At 38.5% G+C, this 14,025-nt stretch overlaps 1 protein-coding gene across 1 annotated transcript in view; it reads right to left on the bottom strand.

The window, feature by feature from the left end:
• Positions 1-346: 346 nt before the first annotated feature.
• Positions 347-14,025, bottom strand: part of LOC124292470 (serine-rich adhesin for platelets-like) — a 62,300-nt gene continuing 48,621 nt past the window's right edge. Inside the window, exons 2-5 of the mRNA XM_046729560.1 lie at positions 9,136-9,401; positions 6,766-7,768; positions 4,962-5,097; positions 347-4,271 (exon numbers count right to left, since the gene is read on the bottom strand). Of these exons, the coding sequence (XP_046585516.1) occupies positions 968-4,271; positions 4,962-5,097; positions 6,766-7,768; positions 9,136-9,401 (4,709 nt within the window). The 3' untranslated portion in view covers positions 347-967. The remainder of the gene's footprint in view (positions 4,272-4,961; positions 5,098-6,765; positions 7,769-9,135; positions 9,402-14,025) is intronic.

Below are 14,025 nucleotides of genomic sequence, written 5' to 3'. Positions count from 1 at the left end.
CAAATTGATAAAAACCGATTACTTTCTTCAGTTTAGATAATGCTGAAGAATTTTAAATCTTGTGCCATAACCACACATTTGAAATACCAAAATGTAAATGATCTCTGTTGTTTTTTATCTGTGTAATTTGTTCTAATTTACACTTCTTATAATTATAAAGTTACTGTCAGAATCATCAAGTCTAAATGAATACCTGAATCAAGGGTGCTCAATGTACATTCAAGCATTCCATACACAAGTTTCTTAACTTAATCATTAATATGTCAAATACTGCACCAGTACAAACATGTTAACATAGAAACTAATCAAACTTCCTGAACATTGTCATAATGTTAAATATCTTCCCTTCCTATTTACACTTCAAATAATCCAAAGTGATATGACAAAAGCATCACATGGCATAAACTTGGTGTAAAGATGAATACTCCCAACCTCAAGAATCAGCTTATATTTAACTCATTGATGGAGGGGTTTTGTAGTTAACTGTTATATTTTGGGTATCATGTCCATTTCAGATCTCATTCAGTATCATTTTACACTTTTTACCACCGTACACCTCTTGCTAATTAAGGTCATGTACAAAGTATTTACCCACACATTTTAGCTTCTGTGTTACAAAATGGAGATTTGATCTCAGCTAGCATCCAGGAGAAATGACTTTGTCATGGACCTGTCATCCTAGAGGGATGGTCATTACATGTATTTGACACTAATACCCATTAGAAACAACCACGTTAACAAGTCACCATGGAAATATTACACTGACAGTGTATACAGTGAAACCCATCTAATCTGGACTTTGATGCTACCTTCTGGACAATTACTCTTAGGACATCTACGTGCATCCAGAGGGATGACACAAAGTACCCTTGAATAATTAATCTAGAAGTATATTTATTTCGACAGTTTAACTGAAAATGGACAGTCCAGATTAACAGGGTGTCACTGTACATTCTATCTGCAACCCTCAAATGTCTGAAGCATACTGCTGGGCTACATAGTGACTGTCTTCCTTGTCAGGACTTCGACCAGAAATAGATTTTATTGTTGACTTAATGCTGTCTAGAATGGACATGACAGCTCTCTCATCTACTGGTTTCTTGCCATTTGAACCCTTGCGTTTCCCTACAGGGCCTGGAGCCTGCAGCTTCTTCCCCAATAATGGGCCCTCCTCTGTGGTCAGCGTCTCACTTGAGTGTGATGCAGAGAGAGGACGCAGGGACGACACAGAGGGTGCCCTAAGCGTGTCCGATGATGAATTGAAGAAATCTTCCTTGTCCTCAAAGATCGGATCGAACCTGATGTAAGTGGATGACCTTGTCTTGGCATTCTTTTTGTCCTTGTCCTTATCATTCTTGCTTGACTTCTTGCTCCCAGTGTCTGGAGATGGTGTTTTGTTTGCTTTCAGCAAAGATTCAATGTCTGATTTAGAACTCATCTTCTTCTTGCTGGAGTTTATAGTAGCAAAGAGCGCTCCTCCACTCTTTTCCTTTGCCCGTTTGGTGGAATCATCATCCGAATAGCACTTTAACTGATCAATGTCTGTGATGCCCATTCTACGAAGGTCCTTACCACTACCATTCCATGAATTAAGAGCATCGAGTCTACTGTCTCTTTCACCTTCTGGGAGAGTAACACGATAAGAAGTGTTTCTTTTATGAGAAACGTCTACAAGACCATTAGTATTCCTCACTGCAAATCTGTAGGAATCAGCCCTGTTAACAACCTCTGGTTCAACTGTTGGAGGGGCTGAGTTTGTCTTGGTGACTGCAGCTCGGTATGATGTAGCTCTGTTGGGAGTTGATGGTGATCCTTGATCATATTCCGTCTTCATGGCTACTCTGTAAGAGTCACTGCGACTACTAGGGGCTTGTGAGTCTGCTGACCTCACACTGCTAGGTGATCCTTGAGAGTAGGCATTGCTGGGTGATCCTTGGGAATAGAAGCCACTGGGTGATCCTTGAGAGAGGCCATTATTTGGTGATCCTTTAGAATAGGCATCATTTGGCGAGCCTTGAGAGTAGAAGCTGCTGTGGGACTGTCCAAGTAGAGGAGCTGATCTGCGCCTGTCTTTAGGACGTTGTGACTGTTGTATTGGTGACACTGCCAGTACAGATGGTCTCTGGACTGAGCTGGACTGACTAGGGGGAGGATTATTAACTGGAGTTGATTGATGAGGAGACAGGGAATGTCGATGAGACTGGTTGCTTGAACTTGAATGAGGTATGAAGGAGCTAGAAGCAGGAGAAACACCTTGTGAACCACCTGAAATTCGAGGATTTGTGGAAGATCTGTGCATGGCCATTTTAGGTGCTTCAACAGTGGGAGATGGGGATAAGCTTGATGTGAATGATCTGGTATTGGGTCCATTAAAACTGGAGAAAGTTGGTGGACTAGACACTGTGGGTCCATTCACAACAGCCATGTCTCTCATAGATTTCACTGGGTTCTGCCCAACAGTGATGTAATTGTTCCTATCTTCTAACCCAGACATATCTGACCCTGAATCTTGTGTCAAGGTGAGGGTGGAGTTTGTCGGGGTAGAGTTTGCACTGGACATGCTGACATACGTCAAACTACTAGAGTCAATGTCGGATAAGCCAATGGAGCTGTTACTGCTTAGAGAGTCTGATTGGTAACTCTTGATAGTCGCTGACTTCATGTCCATGTAGCCACCATCGGATGATGAAGAGATGGAAGGAATGGAGGATGAGCTCCCTGAACTCTGTGACATGACATCTGTGGATGCATAGTGAGCTCGTACTCGATTGTTGCAACTTGACGAGCGATTTCTGAAAGGCGTTTTTGATGCATTTGGTGTAGAGGTAGATGGCTTGATGACACTAGTCGGGTACACAACTTGACTTGGTGGTGATGGCTGGGAACCAGGGGACAGTTTTACATAAGCACCGGGTTTCTGACCTGCATCTGTAGCAGATCTAGGTCTAGGTTTGACTGTTATGATAGGTTGGTATTTCATTGGAATCTTTCCATGATGTTTCTTCACAGTCTCCGGTGTACCTAGAGGAATAGCAAGCTTGTAGAACGACCCATCATCTGAGGCACTTGTAAGTGAGTTTGCTGAGGTCTTTGTTTCATCAGAGGATGAGGAGGACATTTCAGGCAAAGGTAGCTGCACACCATTAGGGGACTTTGGATCAAACATATTAATCATTGGTGCAAAGTTCAATGTTTTCGGGGTTTTGCCATTGGGTGATTTATCTCTCTTCAAAATACCAGACCTTGGCCAAGAGTTGGTGGTGAAATCCTCATCATCCATCATCTTTGTTGAGGACTGTCTCTTGGGTAGAGTATGACCTTCCCAATCCAAATCCATCTCTTCTCCCTTTCTTGACAATCCTACCATGGTAGGATTACCTAGGGATAGATCCTGTCCGGCTGTCATTACAATCGATGTTGGCTGGGACATGCTTCTAGCAAAAGGCGAAAGTTTAGAAGCATTTCCATTGACATCTTTGTGCCCATTCATCAGTTTCTCTCGGGAACTCTCTGGTGTGGAGTCTTCATCAGAAACAGAGCACCAGGATGGATACATACCGGACGAAATTCTGGTTTTGGTTTTGAGTCTTGCATAGATGGTTTCTTGGTCAGATTCAGAGAAAGAAGAATCTAAACCTTTGTGGCCAGGTTTAGATCCATCATTGTTGAGTGTAGAGGTGCTACCTCCTGAACTACTACTGCTGTCGTTCTCACGAATCTTAGCACAGACTTCCATACTGCTAGTTCTGCGGGGCGGTGGAGGAGGACACTTACCCCCTTTCTTAACACTTATAGGGGATGCTAACTTCTCTCCATCTTTAGGTCTATAGATGACGCTCTCCACGGTGTTAGTGCTGCACATGCTTAGCATACTCTGTGCTTCCTTCACAGGAGACATTTTATCCAAATCCTCATCCAGTGTGGCAGTGCTACGCCTCAAGCCACTATCATTGTGGAAGGACGTGTAGAAGCCTTCCTGATCCAATGAATACACAGACGAGGCCTCATCATCCAACTTCTGTGGAGGTTTGAGAGCTGGAGACATCAGATCCAGTGCCTGGATGTTTTGTTTGGTGAGCTGGGAGAGTGACTTGAGCGTGTCGGCGCAGTCGGTGGTTACGTCATCTCTACTTGCAGCTTTCATTGCTAACATCTGCAGCCAGGCGTCAGTGTCCATCTTGGTGAAGTGGGACTTGGTCCCAGTCACTGACTTGATTTCATCATCCTCGTGAGCCACATCCTGGACTGGACTGTACTTCAAACCATCAGGTCTGAAACATTTGGAAAAGAATCAATGAAAACATTAATCCTGACACACCCAAATAACTTTAATCAATGAAAGACATTTCATATAATGAAGGAGTTAGCAAAGATTCAACATCTTTTAACATATATATATTTTGATATTCTTTGTTCATTCACAAGTCAAGGTTAGACCATCAAACGATATCCTTTGTTCATTCACAAGTCAAGGTTAGACCATCAAACGATATCCTTTGTTCATTCACAAGTCAAGGTTAAATCAAAGCATCAACAAGTCAAGGTTATATATCCTTTGTTCATTCACAAGTCAAGCTTAAACCATCAAATGATATCCTTTGTTCATTCACAAGTCAAGGTTAAACCATCAAACGATATCCTTTGTTCATTCACAAGTCAAGGTTAAACCATCAAACGATATCCTTTGTTCATTCACAAGTCAAGGTTAGACCATCAAATGAGCAATTTCCTGCATATTGATTTATACCAGTCAGCAATATTCCAGCTGTCATTGTGTCCTGTAAATAACGAAGTCTAGGTCACATAAACCAGTGGTTAATACCATGAGCAACCACATGCCCTATGCCATCAGGTAAGGAAGGTCTCAAATTCCCTGACTGTTGATTCTTTCTACAAGCATGAGATATGAGTATTTATTTTTAATTCATATCCTATCAGCTCCAATTCAGTAAGTGGCCCACCTGTCATCAGTGATAGAGGGTGAGTCTCTACCAGAATCCTTCCCTATGGAATATTGAGATGTGGATGACGGCATGCTGGACTTGGCGGAATCCAGTGACTGACGATTGCTGCTGCTCCCACTAGCACTCCAGGCACCTGTAATGATAACATACAGACTGCAACACTGTTGTCATATTACCATTCTATAAATGAATTATAAGCACTTAATGTTACAAGTGTGTTTGGCATTCAAAAGGTACCTTGTGGTATAGCAAACAAGATCTGTCAGAATAGAGTATGATAAATAAAATCTTTCAGAAATGTCAAGTCTTAGTAAGTACACTTATTTGTTTGATTTGCTGTCATTACTCAACACTATCCCAATCAATAAATAGCAGGGTTGGTTGTCATGAATCCTCAAGGAAGAGTGTGTGTAACAAGGAATAATTTCAGGATCAGTAGCTACTGTCACAAAATATACATAATGTATGGTTTATCTGGGTTCCTTCATATTAACATATACAATTTGCTATTTGACAAAAGTATTTTTCTAAAAGATCAATAGTTGATAAAATATAAAATGAAAGAATGAAAAAAGATGTAAAAATTAATTGCAAACACCATGGATGAAAACAATTTACATTACCTCCAAACCAGTTTACTCAGAGTTGATGACAAAACAAGTACCCAATTTTTAAAACAAACAATATTCATCTCTCCAAATAAAATATATACTGGTAGCTCAAATTTCAAAACTGGATAACACATTTAAGTATTTCCACATGATGTATTGAGATATCATGATTACAAGGGTGGATGAAAGGTAAATTTGTAAAATATGGGTAAAATATATACCTAAAACATTGTCCTGTTCAGACGTACTCACCAAAAAGGCATCTATTAAGCCTGTTGAATATTTATGTACATGCTTCAGACAAACCATTCATATATTACAGACCAAATTTCAAACATGAAAAAAATATTTTTCAAATGATGTATGACCATAATAAGCAGAGGCTGAACGGAATGTGTGAACTCATTATAGCATCAGGTTCACCTAATCTGACCCAGGCAGGAGGGTCCATGACCTTAAATCACTTACTTGCCATGCTGGGGAGCTACCCCTGGGATTAGAGCTTATGACCAATTTGTTAAATCCTTTAAGCTGTTCTTAATCCTGTGTGTCAGATTAGGATTACTGGACCTATTCCTGTATACAGCAGATGAAAGATGGGTGGCATACTTTGCTATAAATTATGCAGATTAACCTAAGCCAATTGACATGAAGTGGAATGTGCAATTGATATGTGTAGATGAGTCGGTGGGAGACTGCACGATATACAATTGAAGCAGGTGCTTGATTTTCATTTGTTGGTGTTGGTAATTATGTTCCTTCAACAGACACAAATTGCTGGTAATATTTTGTAAACCTTTTGTTGAGTGACACTTGTAAAAAGAAACTGTTTACATAACATATCATAACAGAAAGGAATCAATCAGTTAAACTGCAGACAGAAAATTATTCTGTTGGATATTCAGATGGTTATCTAAAGAAAACATATATGAATGAATCATACTGAACTCATTAATCGGCATTGTAGAAGTTGGTAGGTAAATATTTTAACATACAACTTTATGGATAACAGTTGCTGGTTAAACCATGAAGTCTCATGTTTTCTTGTTTGTTAAACACAAATGTTGCAAAATCAACTGTTGACAGAAATAGTTAAAGGCTACATGCATGCAAATTGGCTTTTGTAGAAATTCAGTGGATTGTTGACCACTATAGCAGCTAAATACAAACAATGTTCTTTGATGGCTTACCTGAAGAAGAATTACGTTCTTCCATTGACTTCCTCTTGTTTATTTCCCGCAGTTTCACTGAAGTGGTCCAATCTTTAGGCAGACTCTCCCATGGGAAGTCATATTTCTTAGCCTGGGCTCGTGGAATGGTGTTACTCTCGAAATAGTAGTACGTCCCAGGTCCCACCACACTGTCTGTGGAAGACGTCGTCTGCTCTATATTAGCAGGCATGCTGGGAGATGTGGCTTTTCTCAAGTTCGTCTTCTTGTTGTTTTCTGGGCAGAGTTCGATGGCATCCAGATCGAGTGACTTCGGTCTTTGTCGCAGCCTAGCATTCCCAGCGTTGACAAGGGACTTAATCTTGTTGCTGATGATGCTGGACCGCTTCGTTGAACGGGAAAACCTTGAACCAGTTGAGTTCTCACTCGCGAGACTCAGTGTACTGGCGTAACTTCCTGTTGAACTGCCTTGCTGAAATCGCTCGATACTACGATGGGACATTTTGACACATCTTGGGAGTGATTTTGAACGTCTACAGGGTAAAAATTTCAGTATTTTGGGTTCTTTCTGTGCTGTTTCTTCTTCAAGCATTTCCTCATATTTTGCATCAATTTCATCAAAATACTGTGCAAGGATTTCATCTCTTTCAGTTTTAGTCTTAGCATCTAGGTCATCAAAACTGTAAGCTCTTGGCCTGTCTCGAGGAGCACTGTCAAATGTGTTTCGTTTCTTTCGTTCAAACTCACTGATTTCATACAACAAGTTCTCGGGCACACCAGAAACGGTTCTTCTTCGTTTTTTCTTCTTGGCATCAGAATCTCGTAATGAGTCACGAAATGAAGACATTCTCTGGAAGCCGACCCCTGATGTATCAATCTGGACCACGGAGGGTTCGCAGAAATAATCTATCCCTTCCTCTTCAACCTTGTTGCTGTCCTCAAGGTCAAACTCATGTATCGTGCGCCGACACTCGGGCATCTTGAGGACCTTGTAGCCTTTGTTACATGATTGACCCGTCCGATCCTAGAATTTGCAAATAAAATCCATAATTAAAATATGCAACTGTTAATCAACATGACAAACCTGTAAACCTGTTGAAATGAACCAATTACGAATTTTGTTCAAACAAAACATTTACTGCTTCACACTGATTGTTTTACTGGGGTAGACACAATTAGTTCCATTAAACTAGTCCACAGCTAATTCAGATAAGTTGTACAACAGGAATAGTTTTTGGAAAAGTCAGTTCTTTTGTGAACAATATGAGACCATTGTCTAACCATGTCTAATTGTATCTAACAAACTTTGTAAACAGTTAATGATTTAAACATACAAGACAGCTAATGATTAAAGCCAGAACTATTTAGATTGAAAGCAGTGTGACCTTTCAATGTGCAGGTGGCTGTTACATGTATATAGTCTACCATTGTTTTTCTTTCAGTGAAAATACAGTGCTGTCATGATGAGATGCTTTACTGTCACAGTCAGTGTTTGACGGCCATGACCAAAGTGCCTCGGGCTCTAGATAAGTTGTAAAACCATTGAGTATTCCCCCATATGTATTCAATACCCTTTTTGCTGCCTTGAGTCCTGTCTATTGGGTATAAGTAAAACTCATTAGAAAAATGAGTAGATATTCCAAAATAATTCTGCTTTAAAGGCCGTTTCAGGTAACTCTAATGTTTGTCTATTCAAGTACTGCTCAGAGAATGACAAATATTGCAGAAACTCTCAACAGCAATATATGTCTCAGTTACAATGTGCAACACATAGCATTTTTGTTTATGAATAGGTGATACGTGCATTTGTTCAGTAACTAAAGTTGTAATTTCATCAAGTGTAAATATACCATTGCATGTTTAATATTTTTCAAGCATGTTTGAATGTAAGCAAAAGCCAAACTATTTGGGTATGATGAAATCATTTTTGGTTTTGCACCCAAATATATACATGTAGCTAATTAGAGTTAGAAGCCCACAAAAGCATATTTTATGAAAGCCATTTCACAAGACTCCTCACTCCCTTCTTATATATTTTTCAATAAGCAGTAGCACTGTCCCTCCACTTTCCTTTCCATTTTATATTTGACATGGAGATTGGTGAAACACATTCTCAATAACTTTTCATGATTTTGTCATTTAATGATTGAATGTGATATAATAACTATTTCATGTCTTAGCGCTAAGGTGATCGTAACTCCTATACCTTAACATAGGTTACACTAAGATCACCTTGATGACCAGGGCCCTTATTCTCGAAATGTTCGTAACTCTAAGAATTCTTAACTTTGATCGTAGCCAATGTGTTAAGAATGGGCTTAAGAAGTTCGTAGGGCTACGAACGTTTCGAGAATAGCTAGCCAGATATGTTTGAAAGATACTGCATCTTACCCTGCGTAACATGCTAAGTTGTGGGCTTTCGACTTTGTGATCATTGAGAACGATAGGCCACAGCTTGAAGAGATTTGAGCTGCAGAGTCCATCTTTCCTGTAGATATCGGCACCACGAAGTATCTTGGTCGGTGTGAGATCAGACAGTGTGTAGGAGTCCTTGATGCAGTGAGGGCGGGAGTCCGGGGTGAACATGTAGCAGTCGAACCCATGGCGTGCAACATGGTGGTCAGTCACTTTACTGTACTGCTTCAGGTTACCAACAGCTGGAAAACAATTGGTAAAACATAAGAAAATAGATTGTAACAATGGTAGTAGTATTCTTTGAAGATGGTATAATAGATAACTGCAAAAATACATCTAAAAGACAATTATCAAACATATTAAGTAAGATATAAAGGAATAACAAATGTAGCCAAGAGTAGGGGATAGTGATCACATCAAGGGACATAACTCTTGCAAGCTTTTAGACCAGACTTTGCATGATCAAGTTTTGTCACTCAGCAAAATATTAGAACAAATTCAGTCAGTTAAATATATAAACAAAAAACGTCTCTTTTCAGACTAGACATTTCATAACGAATCGTTAAGGAGGGGAGGTAATTGGTTTGGGGATATAACTGTCATCATATATCAAAGACTCGTCTTCAGTAGTACCACAGATAGAGCAGGTTAATGGTGAAACACACCCCAGATAATTATTAGCTGTTCTAACTGATAATGAGATAAATGTGATGGATGACAGTGTTTGATGTCTTGATGACCTTGATTATGACAGTGTGCCTGTCAAGAGGACAATGACAGCACCTGCGAAAATGGACTGTTTTTTCTACATTTTATTCTTATTTTCCCAAAACCTAAGACCATTTGTGATTTAATGATTATAAGACTTATTTTCATTTAACAATATTTCAACTTTTAGTTATAGACTACTGCATGGAGGCAGAAGACACTATGGTACAAATGTAGGTGTCAAACTCGGCATGAGGAACCACTCAACTGACCACTAGGCCGACTTAGTTACTTCATGGGGCGGTGGGGTAGCCTAGTGGTTAAAGTGTTGGATCGGCACGCCGAAGACCCGGTTCGGGACCCATCAATATGTGAAGCCCATTTCTGGTGTCCCCCGCCGTGATGTTGCTGGAATATTGCTAAAAGCGGTGTAAAACCAAACTCAGTCAGTCAGTCAGTCAGTCAGTCAGTCAGTCAGTTACTTCAAATATTGTAGTAGTCGGACATCAATATAACTTACTCAACATTTAAATCATTTTTATCAAAAAACCTTATAATAATAGTGTTATATCCTCCTTACAGAAATTAACTTAATATATTAATATATTCCACATACTGCTCCGTAAATTTGAGCATATTTGTAAGTATATTCACATTTTCCAATCTAATTCAAACATGCTCACACGCCCACAAAAATAACACCTTGACACAGAATTAATTCTTTTTCTACGCACCAGCTCATAGCAAGATCTTATCAAAAGCCATTGGCTATTGATGAGTTGGCAGGCCATTCAATTCTCCAAACCAGTAAACACGAATGACCTAGACTGCTCATGCAGTGAGGCAAGTAAGTGACTCTACACCTACATGTCACTTAGCTTCTTATCTTACGCCCACCCCTATTCACAGGGGGAAGGAACAAGGCAATCCATGTTTTCATGACTTGAATTCCTGTCATGCCTATCAACACTAGTCACGATGACACAAAAAACCCTCAAAGTTGTAGGTGGTATAAATGGATATTACGTTGCCATATATATGAATGTTACAGAAGTAGAAATCAAAGTGTGAATATAAACCAAAATTCAACAAATGTTCAATCAATAACTGTAATCATAATTAGTAATGACAGTATAAAATGAAATTGAAGTATTTAAATATTAACAAAATAGAAATTGAAATGCCAAAAATTTGAATTTTTTGGTTTCCTTGTACACCTTTGTCCATGACTCCTAACATTGAGTGAGTGAGTTTAGCTTTACATCGCTTTTAATAATATTCCAGTAATATCAAGGCAGGGGACACCAGAAATGGGCTTCACACATTGTACCCATGTGGGGAATCAAACCTAGGTCTTCAGCGTGACAAGCGAATGCTTTAACCACTAGGCTACCCCACCGCCCCGACTCCTAACAATGAGGTTGGTTCATCGCCAACACAAACCTGAAGATTTGACAGTCTAGTGGTTCAGTGCTAGTGCTAAGTCACTTTAAGCACTAAAAAAGGTCTGAGCTCACAGATCTGACAATGTACTTTTCTCCCTGAATTTGAACACTTCATCATATACGAGACACTTTGTGTGTGACATGACAACAGTCTAAAGTATAATACAGCGTTCACTTCTTTTCGCAAAAACCTTCATCTTTGTGACAATTATATCTATTTTTTTTTAATATCATGATGTGGTATTTAACAAACTAAAGCAGAATCATAACTTTTTAAAAATATGTGTTTTCTCTTCTTAGTTGACAGACTTCCAATATCACTACACTCAGTCCTGAGCAAAAGTAACTTATTGCTGTCACAAATAATAAATACCTTACAACTCAAATACAGTTGTTCCTGTAAATATGTTGTATAACAATGCATACAAATTACTCACGTAATTCCATGTAGGAAAACCAAGTTCTATGTATCAATAAGTCAATTTCTTTATTGCAATGAGTGCGACATTTCGGTGAAGGTACTAACATGTTATCAAGCATGAGTTATCAAGCAAGTGATATATATACCGTATGTATATATTCTCCATGTTACAACTCTTTGTATCACATGCATGATAATGTTTTAGTACCTACACCAAAACATTGCACTCATTGTAATAAAGAAGTTGACTATCCATAGAATTTTGTTTTCCTTCATCTGCACAACTTCTAAAATGCCTCTCATACAAGTAATTCCATGTAGTAAAACTAACTGTATTTTATCCTGCTCTCACAAAATTTACACACTAAAACCTACACAAACTAACTGTCTGCCATAAAAGAAAAAGCAAACATCTATTTTTGATGGCTGAGCACCAAAATGGCTGCCACTGTTAACATCCCCTGACATGAAACATGAATGAAGGTTCTGTGGAGAGACGATTAAAGGACGATCATGTGTGCACAGTCATCTCATCGCATTTCAAGTCTCAAGAAGGTCCTCCACATCAAAGTGTACAAGTTCACATTACAACATGTATTCAATTAATTGTGTAGATGTTGGACGGCACTAAGCAAAGGACGTTTAAGTTGATATATATATATGGTAAGGTGGAAAAGTTAAAATAATTTGTCATGATGGCTGAATGGATAGCATAGGGGCTTGTGTGTTCTGGACTTGTCATTTCTCTAAGATCCATTATGTCATACATCATGAAAGATTAACTTAGGGACACTTTTGTGCTGAAACTTACAGTATATTCAAGCACTGTGTCTACACAGAAATGCGCATCCAGTATGCACAAATGTATAGAGTACACATATAATATTATTCATTATACCAAATTGATGGCAATATAAGATCATGGACTAAAAATAAATTATCAAATCCCCAGGATCAATGGTTTTATAATTTACGGTAATATGATGTTTACATTTACCTGCAAAGGCCTGAGCAGTAACATGCTTTTTAGTAGATGTATAGAAATTTAAACTACTATTGGCTGGGTTTATCATTCTGAACAAAATGTTTAAGACATTGTCTATACTATAAGAGCTTTGGTAATACATTGATAATTTAATTAACACTGACACTTTAGACATGATCAATCACACATAAATTTAAAAATAAATTTACTGTCACACCTAGCCATGAAAAGACAATGACCAAGAGCTTAACCTTGTCGAACCCCATGCCATTTGTATACATAACAGATCATAAGAGAAGAAGTTGAGTAGGTATGATAAAACAAATTGCTAAATTCTGCTTACTCAGCCTTAAAATAAGGTGATAGGTCACCTGTGGATTGTAACCATCCCCATTTATCCCATATATTAGTGTCCTAACTCAGGGCTGAGTGTATACAATGTAATACGAGGGCTTAGTATTTTGTCATGCACAAAATATTAACACCTTCTGTGAATGGTAAAATCGTGGCAGTCCAGTGCCAGGGTGGCTTATCTTGTTGACTACTGCCAGGCTTAAATCACAAACTGGCTATCTAAATGCCACATTAGAATGGTGAATATCTACACAAACTGACAGATATTTTTTCTTGATATTACTTTGTTACAGATCCATGACTGAGAAAATCACAGGTGTGGAATACATTCAAAATGTTTATTTGTCATAATTTTTCTCCCAGATATTAAATGTCAGATATGAAACCAAGGAAGGTAAGGTAGATAACTCATGATATTTATATAGTGATAAGTCAGATTTATTGGCATTGTACACGTTTTTTAGTATCCAAAGTTAAATCTGTCCTTTTTAATATTACCTTGAACTGCTTATTGTGGTAAACACAGTTTATGGTTTTTCCATTTGAGCAACCAAAAATAAACTATTTGCCTTTCACTTGCTTCAAACCCAAACAACAAAGTGCATGACCATTTACACAGCTTTTTCTCCAACACTTCACACAATGTGGCATTCAGCATATACATATGGGTTTGCAGAGATAATCACACCATATGAAAATAAATTTTAAGTGCTGTGTACCTGATTTGAGTCATAATTTATCAATAAATATATTTTTATAGCTGATACATATTGATGTAACAATAAATTTCTGCAGGAAATAATGTTTCCAGAAATGACGGGTCATCAGGAACCAGCAAAATCAACAAAAGTTGTTGCTATGACAAACAGTTGCTGCTTTGAGAAATCCTTTTTTCATCAAGTCTGCCATTGAATCTAATCTGACACTGTTAGCAAGTCCTAACTCTTGAGCTA

Source organism: Haliotis rubra, unplaced genomic scaffold (genome assembly GCF_003918875.1).
Source record: "Haliotis rubra isolate DU_JTF1 unplaced genomic scaffold, ASM391887v1 Scf519, whole genome shotgun sequence".
Lineage (NCBI taxonomy): Eukaryota > Metazoa > Mollusca > Gastropoda > Lepetellida > Haliotidae > Haliotis > Haliotis rubra.
The sequence above is the reverse complement of the archived record's forward strand: the minus strand, read 5'-3'. Positions and strand labels throughout refer to the sequence as shown.